At 42.3% G+C, this 13891-nt stretch overlaps 1 protein-coding gene across 1 annotated transcript in view; it reads right to left on the bottom strand.

Annotated features, from left to right (window-relative positions):
- Positions 1 to 13891, bottom strand: part of Akap13 (A-kinase anchoring protein 13) — a 298302-nt gene that overhangs the window by 143137 nt on the left and 141274 nt on the right. The window contains exons 6-7 of the mRNA XM_036185301.1: positions 8605 to 8797; positions 765 to 3834 (exon numbers count right to left, since the gene is read on the bottom strand). Of these exons, the coding sequence (XP_036041194.1) occupies positions 765 to 3834; positions 8605 to 8797 (3263 nt within the window). The remainder of the gene's footprint in view (positions 1 to 764; positions 3835 to 8604; positions 8798 to 13891) is intronic.

Genomic DNA, 13891 nt, shown 5'->3' with positions numbered 1-13891 from the left:
TGGTGGCTTCTCTCTGCTCTCTCTCGACATGGTTACCCACGATGGAGCAGGCCGCCTGGGTTGAGCAATCTGCCCAGCGCAGCTGCTTCTCCAAGATAAGCAGACACAAGGTCTGCCTGTCTGACAGCAGCACAGCCTACTGGGCTTGGGCGGAAATCCTGTGTCCTAGCCCTGTGCTGTGCAGGACCCTGCATTCCCAGACTCTGCCCGAAAGCGAGGCGGCAAACCTGGGAGTCTGTTCCCTGGGCAGGAAAAGGAGGGAGTGCAGATCCCCGACTTAGCCAATGACCTAATATCACCATTTTAGATGTTCATTTGAAAGAGCACTTCTCGCAAACAGCTGTTCGGGAAAGCAGCCTGACTTTAAATTCCCTTACGTTACCTACAGACAATGAACTTGGGAGACTTTCCAATTTGTAGACAAAGCACATTCATTTCAGCACTGTGTTCCGAGGTCCTGAAGAAAAGAACCAAATTGTCTGACTGACACCATCTCAGATCCAGGTACTGTCTTCCGGATTTAGACACTGTCACGGCTCCAGTGTAAGCTAAAAAAAAACCCCAAGCTTTGCATCTGTCATACAGGAAGTAAAATCTGTCCAACTCAAGATGACATGTGTTTCCTGACAGTACTGACTATTAACCTGGCAACTTACACTACTGAGCAAGCAAGGCCTTAAAACAGTAATGGCATCCACACTCTTACCAGTTCATAACAGAAACATGCTTCTGGAGCTGTTAATTTTATAAACGGCTTAGCTTACCTGGTGCTGGCTCAGGCCTGTTGACAGGTGGAACCATTTTCTCTGCTTCCTCTGTTTCAACAACACAGTTCCCAGGGGTTTCGGCATGAGTATTATCCACTGGCAGGGTCTCCCCAGGTAGGAAAGTACATGTACTCTCTGTGCAAACATTCTGTAGCTGCTCAGTCTCCGGGATGGACAGTGATGGATTACTGATTTTTCCTTTAGTCAACAGTGTGTTGGAGGCCTTGACTTGCTCGATGACGGCCTCCACTATAAGAGAGGCTATCTCCTCTATGGGGTCTGCCCCCATAGGTACATGCGCAGCTTGGATTCCAAGTAGAGAGGTGGCATTACTTTCCTCTCCCTGGGCTGAGGTCTGGGTGACTTGCTTCATGTCAGCTGGGAGGACACTGTCATTGAGAGCTGAGAGTCCTGTATCTGTGGGGAGGTCCCTGGCAAGAGGCTGCATTGTTTCTTCATCATTTGGGGCTTCTTTGGAGTTACTCATGGCACAGCTGAGGTCTGTTCCCTCCAATTTTTCTCTCTTGCAATCAAGTGGTACTATCTCTGGGGTTATGACTTCCTGTGAGCCAGTGACACCTTTGTCCAGTAAAGCTTCTGGCAGACATGGAGTCATTTTCTTCTCTTGGTTTAACAACTCTGAAACTGGACTGTCTTTGACATGGTGTATTATATCCTTACTTCTGGGCTTAGCAGTAGCTGATAAAGCATTAGGCACTGTAACATCTTCCATCACATTTCTGCTTACCTCACAAACATGGGTTTTCTTTTGGAACTGAGTATTCACACCAACATCCAGAGCAGAAGGCTGATTACAATGAAGTGCCTCAGATGCATCTGGAAGCAGAGTTGGCAACAGAGTTGAACTGCTCTGCTCTGTATCTGAGGCTTTCTGCTTTGAATCTGCAGCCAGACTTGCTTTTGGTGAGACCAGGCTCTTTACAGCCCCCGCTTCAGTCGGCGTGAAGACCTGTGGGGCCACTTCCTTGTTATGCTTAGTTTCTGTTTTCAGACTGGCAGAGGGTGTGCCTGGTGAGGTACTGGGCTGCACTGCTTTCTCCCCAGCACAAACGGCTGCCATAGGGTTTTCACATGACCTTGGTATCTCTCGCCCAGGAGGTGGTGTTCGCTGGTTTTCCCTTGACATTTCTGAAGAACGCATGTCTTCTTTAACAGAGGAACACCTCACTGCTTTATCCTTGTCATCTTGCCCCAGAGCTGCTGAGCTTTCTGGAACCAGCAGACTGCCACCTTCTTCAGGCAGAAGAGAGTCAGAGACCGAAGCAGCTTTATCCACACTTTGTAGTGAAGAGTTGCTCGGAACTTCGGGTGTCACTGTTGGCCTGGGGCCCTCGTGATCTCCACCAAGGCTTACGGGGTTGGTATTCCCCATGCTGGGCTGAAGCTCTACAGCACAGGGTGTAGGCGGGCCGTCTCCTAGCTTACCAGAATCATCGGAATCTCTACAAGCTATAGCTCTATGGAGCTGAGGAGTTGCTGTTCCCTTTTCTTTCTGGGAGGGGACAGGAGAAAGTGCGTCATCTTTGGTTACTGATTCACTCTCTGGACTGTTTGCCAGAGAGAAACTGCTGCCTGGTGGCGGTACCTGGTCTGGCACTTGTTCTTTCTTGGTTTGGGGGACAACTGAAGGCAAATGTGAAACATCCTCCAGCATATTTGTTAAAGGTGGATCTTGTTTTAAATCTTCTCCCTGGCTCTCTGCATGTAGAACACACAGAGGACAATCCCCCACAGATTCCTGGGTAGTTTCTACAGTGTCAGAAGTGACTATGTCCGCTTGTGGGTCTTCTGGGCAGAGGGTGGTGCATGGATCCTGCGCGTTTGGCTGTGTTATGGGGCTTTTGGGCAGACTAACTTCACCACGGCAGTGTTTTACAACCAACTCACCACTATAAGTCGCTGTGTTCTGCTGACATGAAGACTCAGCACAAGATGTACCGGCCTCAGATGGAGAACAGGGCAGTGCCTGGCTGGTTTGGCTTGGAGCATGCCATGAATTAGATTCTGATTTCTGGTTTGGCATCCCATCTGGTTTTGGCCCAGAAATGGTTAAAGCCAAGGGTGATGGTGTCTCACACAGGCCTGCTAGGGGAGTATCAGGTGCTGGTCCACCTGAAATCTTGTCTTCTGCAGCAGCTGGAAACACCAGAGAGCTCTGGACACTTGGAGCATCAGTTCTCTCCTCACAACTTCCCTCCCGAGTTCCCATTCCAGTTTTCTCAGTGAGGCTTTCTCCAGGCCTTGATGCAGGCGAAGACTCAGCAGCCATGTTGGCACCCAGGGCACTGGCGGCAAAGGCATGGTTTGTAATATTGGCTTTCTCTACAGGTTCGTGTAAAGCTTGAACACCGGATGCCTCAGCCATGCTGACATCAGAATTCTCAAATCCTCCCTCTGTGCCTTCTCCTACTTGATGCTTATTCTTCTGGATGGTAGCACTTGGGTTCAGTGAGCTAGGTTCTAGTTCCCCTGCATTCTCGGGGGCACCAGCATCTGTTGAAGAACTGTCTAGGAGCTCCCTTCCTGAAGAATGCTGGCATCTCCCTGGCTCTGAGACCATGACTTCCTGAGGCACACTGCCCCGGCTGCTCGGGGGCTGCTGACCTGTGGCCATCCCAGAATATTTTGTTCTAGTGACTTCGTTTCTGTTTCCACAGGGTGGAAGGCCTTCTGTGGCCTTTAATCCACAGTCGGGTATACTCTGAAGGCAGTTGTCTTGAAGAGGTGCAGAGCTGGAGTCCACGGCAGGTGCTGGCTCCTCCTCTTCCCCTTCCCTCCCCACATCTTTATTCTTATGAGAACAGGCTACATTTTCTTCCTCAGCCGCACTTGACAAATCACAGGACCTTTCAGCCTTCCTCACAGGACTCCCTCGGCAGCACAGCGTGCTCTTGGTTTCTTCAGAAGAGAGCTGCTGATGGTCAGAAGGCTCTGGTGCACCGGAAAGGAACTGGCCATCTGTCTCCGGTGCACTGGGCACACTGGAAGAACCTTGTGCTGTCACCTTTAAAGGCGTAAGATTGTCCATCTGCTTGAGGTTTGTTCTCTAGGAGGAAACCAAAGACACATATTTTAAGAAATGACCATGGAAAGAAAGGGGAGGGGACGACAAAACAAAGCTGACCACGAGAAAGAGAGGTCACAGGCACCTGCAAGCCAAGTCTTGTTGGACAGACCTGTCTTTCCAAGCCTTTTCAGTCAACACAGGATGTACCAACCTCTGACCACATCTGTGTGTCAACTAGGATGTAAAATTATTTAGATTCGACTCAGTGACTGATTTCCACATTAAAAAATAGACTAAAAATTAGGCCCCCAAAGCCTCATTTTTAAAAAGCATCTTCAAATAACAGTCAACAAGGATCCTTAGATACAGAGTCTACTTCCATCTGCCTCAAAAATTAATGTAAAACCAAAACCTAACCAGTTTTAAAACTCTTTTCAATCAAAATAGTCAGTCATATAACCATATCCTCAAAATAGGTTCAACTCAACTAAGTAAGTTCAGAATTAGGGATACTATGTATCAGTTTGATAAGAAGTGGTGTGGTATCCATACTAAATCTTAAGTAAAAGAGAACATAATACAACCAACTACTGTCAAGGGTCCTGTGAGCTGGATGGTATTAAAAATCTTATCAAAAAATAGTTTTTGCCAACTTAAAATTTTTGGGTAATTTGTTTTGTTTGCTTATTTGTTTTCTGAGGTAAGGCCTCACTATGTAGGAGAAACTTGCTATGTAGACAGGCTGGCTACAAAATTGTTTAATCCTCCTGTTTCTGCCTCCTGACCACTGGGATTATAGGTTCATATGGTGATATTTTATTTGTACTGAAATGTGATTTTATTTTTATGCTAATAAAGTTGCCTTGGGGTCAGAGCAAGCTATAGCAGAAGCTGGGAGGTGGTGGTGCACGGCTTTAATCCCAGCACTTGGGAGGCAGAGCTAGGCGGATCTCTGTGTGTTCAAGGATACAGCCAGCATGGCGACACATGCCTTTAATCTCAATACCAACCATAGAAGACCTGGAGGTCTGTACAGACAGGCAGTGACAAGGAGGTCATGTGGTTGGGTTTACAACCAATGAGAAGACAGAACAGAAAGTCTATAAAAAAAGACAGGACACAGGAAGTAGGCCTCTTGCAGAGAGGAAAGACAGCAGCAGCAGTGAAGGGTAAGGTTTTCAGCTCTCAGCTATTGCTCTGACCCCTTGGCTGTTAACTTTGCAATTGGCTCTGTGTTTCTTATTTAACAAGACGGTTATATCTACAGTTCACATTATCATGCATAGCTTATGAGTTTTTAATATTATTATATAAATAACAGCAAATATGAAAGAAATGGCTAAAACACTTACAGTTCATAGAAAGAACACAACAGTGTTATATAAAACTATGAAGACTAATTTATCTTCTACCACTGTCTTTGTGTGTGGGGGGAAGAGAGGGGGGGGGAATGTTGAAAAGCTAAATAAAATTTACAGCTAATAGAAAGTTATAAAGTAAGCAGAAAGGGGACTAGGGAGACTGCTCAGTGTTGAAGGGTGCATACTGCTCTTGCAGAGCGCCTGAGATTTCTAGTGCCAGCACTAGGCCTACCTACATCAAGCAGCTTGCAACCACTTCTAACTACAGCTCCAGGGAATTCAAAAGCCTCCTCTGGCCTCCAGTGCACCTGCACTTATTTGCACATACTCCCAACATGTACCCCCACCCCCTCCAATGAAAAATGATCTTAAAAACAAATATAAAAATATCATGGATATGCAGACCAGGCTCAGAAAAACAGACACCAATCAGAGTCAAACCTTTAATGAGTTTATAATATCAAAATTCAGCGACTGTTACAGTACTATTTGGTACATAATTATTTGAAAATATCTGTTCTCCATTTATTATTTGCCTATTGAAATAATGTTATATACACCCATTATTAATCTGTAAATATACTGAATATCATCAGACTGTTCCCGCTCATTAAAGCTATTGTAAAGTTTGCAGGTAAGAGTAAAAGGTGTTAACCTTGCTATGAGAGTATGCCAAAACCCAGACTTCACCCTAAACGTGTCTATGCTATATTCCTTAAGAGTATTCAAAATCAGCCGGGTAACACTTCACCTAAGTCAGGACAGCAAATCAACAGCCTTGATGAAAGGTGAACATCGCAGACCAGAGAGACAAGTGGACAGTGCTTCCTAAAGAACAGTCCAGGTAATGCTGAAATGTGCGAGCCGAGTTTTCTTAATGAGATGACTATCCATTAAATGAGAGTTCAAAAGCGAAAGGAGTAAATTCGAAACAGTCTATTCAAAAGGAAATGGCAGGTTGGAAACAATTACCATTCAGAAAGGTGGAAGAAGGATTGAGAAATGGCTCAGAACACTGACTGCTCTTCCAAAGGATGGTTCTATTCTTGGGACTCACATGATGGCTCACAACTCACTGAACTCCAGGTCCAGGGGATACAATGCCTTCTTCTGCCCTCTGAGAGCACTGCACACACAGGATGCACAGACATACACACTTGTCTCAGAAATAATGCATGCTCCCAAAGACGCCCCTGGCATCGAGCTGGCCCTAGATGACCTTAAATAAAATTATTACCAGGCTGTTTCCAAATCAAATCAGCTTTGAAATAAACTGGGTGGAAAAATTACCTAAACTTAGCTTCTCAGATGCTACAGTCCAGAGAGATGCAGCCATATGACGTCTATATTACCCACAATAAATGCTACCAAGGAGTCTGTAATGATTTTATGTCTGGCAACCATTTTATCTTCAATGTTTGAGTGGATTATAAAACCCTTAGTTTTCAGATGACCTTTTAAACTGTCAACTATTTATTTAAACATGGCAGCTCGATCTTCATTCCCTGAACAGTGGTGAAAGGGTTTTCCTAAGGAGTCAGTTCCCTTCTTGGTCTTTAGCAACAATCTAGAAATTCTGGCCTCATATCATTCTAAAACATTAAAAAAATTCTTTCCATGACATTTTGTTCTACTCGCCACACACCTGCACATCTGTAGTGACTATGAGTATCGTTCATTACTTCAGAAATTTGGGAAGAATTTCAAATTTAAAGATCCCACGCGTACGGGCCAGCAAGACGGCTCAATGAGTGACAGCATTTGCCATGCAAGCCTGGGAACCTATGTTCATCCCCCAAACCCACACCCAAAGGAGAGCTGACTCACACATTTGTCTTCTGATCTCCATACACAAGCCCAGAAAAAAGGGCACACACATGCTTGTGTACGCATGCATGAGTGCGCGACGCACACACAAACTGAAAATAGATTTTTTTCAAATATCTCTAATCACAGTTTCCCCTCTTCCAGCTCCCCAAATACACACACTTTCATTTTCTCTTTCATTAGAAAACAAACAGGCACCTAAAACAAAATATATAAAATAAAATAGAAGATAAAGAAACAAACCAGAATAGGACAAAACAAACAAACAGAAAAAAGAGCCAAAGTAAAAAGCACTGGAAACATACAGGTGCAGGGACACAAACATCGGCACACAAAAATTAAGTCTGTTTTATGTTGATCATCTACTGCTGGGCATGGGGCCTGTCCTTAAGTGGGATTGTATACCCAGTGAGACTACTGGGAAAAACTAAAATTTTTCCTTTATGAACTTCAGTTATTGACTGAAGATAGCTTCTGGGTTAGGGATGGGGCTTGTGTCCACTTTCCCTTCTGGGGCTGAGATCCCATTTGGCTTAGACCTGTGCAGGCCCTGCGCATGCCACCACTGTGTCTTTGAGTTCATACATAGCTACAAACCCTTCAATCTACGAGATACACTGGTAGAATAGTGGCTTGTGGGAGTAAGTTGCTACTATCTGAGTGGATTCAGGCCCATTCACGAGATGGAACCTATGCCGGCCGGCCGGGGCTCACGTGGCCAAGAACCTGAGACTAGATAGGCCAGGGGGCCTAGGGGAAAACCCAATACTACATTATGCTCAAGGAATGTAGCAATAAAATGACTCCTAACAACACTCTGCTATACTCATAGATGTCCAGCCATCCTCAGAGAAGCTTCCTCCTGCAGTAGATGAGGAAAAAACAGAAACCCACAACGGAACAAAGTGCTGAGAGTTTGAGACCCTGGAACAACTCAGCTCCAAATGGCATGTCTCCATCAAATCCCTTCCCTCAGAGCTCAGGAACCCTGAGGAAGAGGAGGTGGAAAAACTGTAACAGCCAGTGGGGATGAAAGATACCAAGGAAACAAAGTCTTCTATAAGGAAGGGAGGGAGGGAGGGAGGGAGTAGGGAGGGAGAAAAAATTAAATCTCAGTCCTCTACTGCTACAATCTGAATGCTAGTTCTGTACCTTAAGTGGCAACTGTCTTAGTTTGCTTTCTATAGGTATTATAAACCCCATGACCAAATCCAAGTTGGGAAGGGAAGGGAAGGGAAGGGTTTGCTACATTTTACAGCTCTCAGGTATAGTCCATCATTGCAGGACACAAAGGCAGAAACTCAAGCAGGAACCTGGAGGCAGGAGCGGACTGACTATGGAGAATGCTGCTTACTGACTTGCTTCTTACCAACAAGCTCACAGCTTGCTCAGCTTGCTCATACAACCTTAGGCTGTCCACCCAGGGGCTAAGCCCTTGCAGCTGTTTCTCAACTGAGGTTCCCTCTTCCAAAATGACTCTAGCTTGTGTCAAGTTGACAAAATACGCACAGCAACACTGAAAACGAACAATGCTTTATCAATTTACATTCTAATTATAACAAGACTCATTGGGGGATGGGGATAGGCAGACAACTCACTAAAAATGAAAACGTTCCCTTACCATTAGCTGCTGCTGGATATTCATAAGTTTAAAAATATGTCCAGTACAACTGTCTCCATGGGATTCACGATGTGATTCAGATTCAGAAGTCAATGTATAGACGTCCAATTCTCGATGGTGCCTCACCGAACAGTCTCCGTAAGGGATTTCATAGGATAAACTGCTCCAGGAATCTGGTTCACCAGCATTTTCCCTGCAAGTAAGCGATCTCCAGTTAACACACAAATTCTACTACCAGTCATTGATTTCATGTTCTAAGTATGATGTAATATCTCTGATTGATCTCTGAGCCTTCAGAGCAGAAAATGGGTTTATACAGCTCTAATGATTCAAGCATATGACAAGTATCTCTATACTCTATCTGCAAGAGAGCAGAAATAGCTTAAGAAAATTTCCTAAGGATGTTCTTTTGATCATGACAGGGAAATCTGGAATCTTTAAATAGTTAATATCATGCTACTAATCAAATAATGAACTATACGGATGATGGCTTCAACCTGATCTTCAATAGTAGCAAGGCCTATTAAGACTGGATTATAAAGAGACTATACTGTATGTCAACAAACTTCAGTTCCATTTGGAAGGGAAGAACCAGTCACCCCAACCCCTTAAGATACTCCTTTGAATCACTAGGTAGATGAGACACCTTCAAAATTCTTGAAGTCAACTACATAGGGGAAAACTACAATGCTATTTATGCTATTCTCTTCAACACACTTAGAAAACCCTGTTTTAAGCCAGGCGGTGGTGGCGCAGACCTGTAATCCCAGCACTTGGGAGGCAGAGGCAGGAGGATCTCTGTGAGTTCGAGGCCAGCTCGGTCTACAAAGCGAGTTCCAGGACAGCCTCCAAAGCTACAGAGAAACCCTGTCTCGAAAAAAAACAAACAAAAAACAAAAAACACAAAAAAAGAAAACCCTGTTTTAAATGAAGCCCTGGCTCTACAAAATTCAAGTTTGTTTGTTTGTTTAATTTATAAACCAAAAGCTGGTTATGTGGCTCAGTGGTAGAACACCTGGGCTTGATTTTTTCTGTAAGATCCTGGGTTTGATCCCCAGCACCAAACAAATAAAACACAAAAAAAATCACAAAAATAAAACTCGACATTGCTAAGTTATATTATGAATATATGTGGTATACAAATAAAGCTGATGAGTACAGACATGAACAACTTCTGACCTAAGACTAAAAACATGAAACCATCTTTCTGATAAATGTAGGAAACATCAGATTTAATAAGGAGGGAAGATTTACTTGAAAACATTTTAAAACTAGTGAAGACAAAAAGGAGTAACAAGTTCTCTCTCATCAATGTTTTGCTAGTATATCCACTGGGTTTGTTCAAGGCAGGTCGGTTTCTTCTACAAAGGTCACAGCACTTGTAACTACCTCTGCTCATAAAGTCACCCGTGTCTGTGTCTGCTTGCAAAGCATCAGGTACACTGGTTTGATGCTGAAGGGATTTGTGAGTTTAAGGTAGACAGGGATGAAGTGTACAGTGTATCACACAATTTCACATTCTCACTGATATATTTTGGCACACACTTCATTGGCATTGTGTCTTTCTTGTTAATCAGATACAATGTATACAATGCAGAGTGGAGATTTCTGGACTCAAATCCAAGTACTGAAATCTTGGGTAGATAATGTCATAAAGTGTCTTAATTTCTCTGGATCTTAGCTCTATATTCTGTACACAGGGGTATGACAGTTCACACACTAGTTCAAGAAATGGATAAAGTGAACATGAAGAGCTTAACACAGGGAAGGTGCAAGCTTGTGTTGCCCGTTACTGCTGACTCCTGCTTTACTAAGGTCCACCATACACTCTACCATTCTCAAAGCACAGACCTTCTTTATACGGAGTCAGCACATTTTTCATTTTAAAGTCATTTTCTCTGTTCAGGCTACTTCCCATTTGCAGCGTAACTACTCAGCACTGTCTTGAGTAGAAGCCTTTCCTGTATCTACCATTAGTGATTAAGTTGTCCCTTAGCTGTAACTTCTGCCTAGTTACTACCTAAAGTCTACTTTGGAAACTGTACACAAAGATTTATTGTAACTAACCCAAGTCTGGCAGAACACAAAAGCATACCTACAAATACACTTGAGAGATTCTGTTTCTTTCAGTTGGTGAGGTCGGATGCCCTGGTTAAGACCTTTATAAAAATGAGTGAAATGGAGACCTGTAGATGAAGGAATTAAAATAGTACACTGAAAGGTCTACAGAGATCTCTACCACTTCCTCTACCTCCATCCCCTTTTGAGATAGTGGTGAGAAAAGTACCACTATGATGAAAACAAAGTGTTTTATTACTAATTTGCATTTATGCAGTATAGACATCATTTCACTACATTAGACAGTATTAAGTGTCTTAAATTGTCACATTTAAGCAGATCCTGAAACAGACTTCAAACTCTTAATCTTCCTGTCAAAGTTGATTTATATTATTTTCAAACATTCTTGTGAGTCCCAAATTGTGTGTGGTTTCTAGCATGGCTCCAGAAAACCCTTCTCAGAGCTCAGCAAGACTATTTGGTCTAATGACTCATCTGTAACCTCACCTGAGGACAAAGAACATGTATCTTTTAAATATCCTGTTTCCTTCCACTGTTCTACACAACCCCAGCGCACATTATAGGTGCCCAGGTATTTGTTAGTATTCTACCTCTGAGAAAAAAAAGAAATATCTTCTATTTCCCTCAAGATGTTTGAAATGGTTTCAGACTATGATTCTGGGGATGGACAGAAAACCCAAAGAAAAAAATGACCCAATGCATTAAGTAGTCATGGTTTAAAAAACACAAGTAGAATAAGAAACCCAAAGGCCATAATAACCCGCTGGGAGAAGATTACGTACAAGATGACTAGTAGGTTGTTGATAAAAAATGATAATAAACTGTAATAGATCCAGTGTCTATTAGTGCAATTTACAACCCTCTCCCCATTATTCTTGGATTACAATACAGCAGCACTCAGGCTCGCCCAGAACTCATAATCCTTCCACTTTGGCTTATGCAATGCTGAGATTATAGCTATGTGCCATCACAAAATGACAAATTTTGATAAATACACTATTTAATGAGAGAATATTCTTATTCTTAAAGTGAGACAAAAGAATGGTGATATCTGTAACTTACTCTCAATGAGTTTGATAAAAATATTTCTATATATGTAGATATGCAAAGTTAAAAAACTATAGCAAAAAGTTGGCGAATGGTGAATTTAGATGAATAATATACAGAAGTTCATTGTATTATTGTTCCATCTTTCCTATAGGGTGAAAAGTATCAACACAAAATGTTAAATTACCAAGCAATTTAAAGCATGCAAAGGTGATATTAATTATTTTATTTTTATGTGATTTTTATTTATTTAAGGTGTGTGTGGGGGAAATACTATTTCTAGGGGAAAAAAACTAGGTACTTCTAAGATGCAGTGATCTTGATAAATACTTCAAGTGTATTATTTAATCTTCATACCAGTATTTGCAAACAGCTATTTAGGGGGAGGAAATTGAGGCTCATTTACTCAAGGTACAATACATATACACTAGCACTGATTAATCTGTGTGTAAGATCAAACTTTACCACTTACAGGAACAACTCAGGCTACAAGTTTACCTCTTTGAGCATACAATTTGACATAAACATGGTAATAATTCCTTTATAAAGTTGTGGAATTACAAATTTAATAAATTATCTAAGAACATCTGGCATACAACTGAAGTCAGTAATAATTAACACTCTCCCTACTCAGCACATCGCCAAGAAGTAAGGGAATAAGACATCTGAATACAAGCTGGGCTGGCTCCAAAGCCTGCACTCTCCCATTGTATATAATGGTGCTTTTGGTAGAAATGACTTTTTTTTTTTTTTTTTTTTTTTTTTTTTTTTTTTTAGGAATGCCACAGAAGGAAGTTATAAAGGGTCATTCTGAGGCAGAATGAGGCAAAATGTCTTTGGGGGAAAATTCTCTTGCTGAGTCAAAACAATGTCCATTCCAGGTAGAACACTTTCCAACACACAAACATTCTATGGTTTAAAATTTTTTTTTCCTCAACTCTGTCTGCCAAATTCCTCACCAGCACACACAGCAAGCACTGACAACATTCTAATGAAATGTAACAGAAATGGGCAACCCAGATTCTCAGAACCTAGATGTTCCGAAATGAGCATAGTCCACCCACGTTAAGTGCAGCTCACAAGGAAGGCTGTATGCCGGAACAAACTGACCCATCGTTACCCACCTGACCGAAAAGGAAGAAAGCACTCTGTTTGCTGAATCAGTTCACCTTAAACTTACCTGTGTTGAACTGAGGCTTCCCAAGAGGGTAAGCCACAGGGCAGTTAGAGGAACATGCATAGCGTTGATGTTTGAGTAAAATTTCATTTATACTGTATCTGGTCTAGGATGAACAACTTGAATTCTATATATGAGAGGTTTTTCAAGTGTTATTAAAAAAAAAAAAAAAAGGCCCGCAAGGATGGGGGTGCCAGAAAAGTGGGAGAAATGGGAAATGGATGGGAAATGCTTTATTTAAAAGTGTTTTAATTATACCTAGATTGTTATATGGAGTTTATTTTGAAAATACTTGTAAAAATCAAATGGGAACAGTAGCTTTCTTATCGCGTTAACTTAAAAATTAAAGACATATAAAGAGAAAGATGAGCACATATAAATACACAAACACACGCAAAGTACTAATAAAATATTAGTTTCTATTTCCTTCCAGGAAAGAGAGATGGAAAGAGAAGGAGCAGGGACATACAGGATACACACGACCATTCCCTCTTACTGCTAGCATTTATTAGTTGCTTGGCAAATACCAGATGTTAAACTATGCACATGAACCCCCCATTTACTCTCTCAGGTATTCATGAAGATTCTTACTACCCAATTTGCAGAGGAGAACACTGAAGCTGTGAGTGAAAAGCAACTGACTGACTTGACCTCCACTCAGTGAGCAGCTGAGCCCACACCTGGGCTCCATCCTTGGTAGACGATATCACTGTACTGCACTGTCCTCCATCACAGCGGAGGGCACCTAAAACTCATTTCAAGAGAACGTCAGCACTGCTGACCAAAATCAAACCGCAGGTTAGAGAAATACTTTAAAAGTGACCTGAAGCTTGAGAAGACAAATATAAATAGGTAAAACAATTTCAAAAGGGTGATATAAACAGACCAATAGAGTCCAATGTACAGGCACAGACAGAGACAAGCCAGGCAGACTAGTCTTCAAAATCAAAGAGCAAACACCCGTTTGCTAATTTAAATGGCTAT

Source organism: Onychomys torridus, chromosome 1, assembly GCF_903995425.1.
Source record: "Onychomys torridus chromosome 1, mOncTor1.1, whole genome shotgun sequence".
Taxonomy (NCBI): Eukaryota; Metazoa; Chordata; class Mammalia; order Rodentia; family Cricetidae; genus Onychomys; species Onychomys torridus.
Note: the sequence above shows the minus strand (reverse complement) of the source record. Positions and strands in the feature narration are given on the sequence as shown.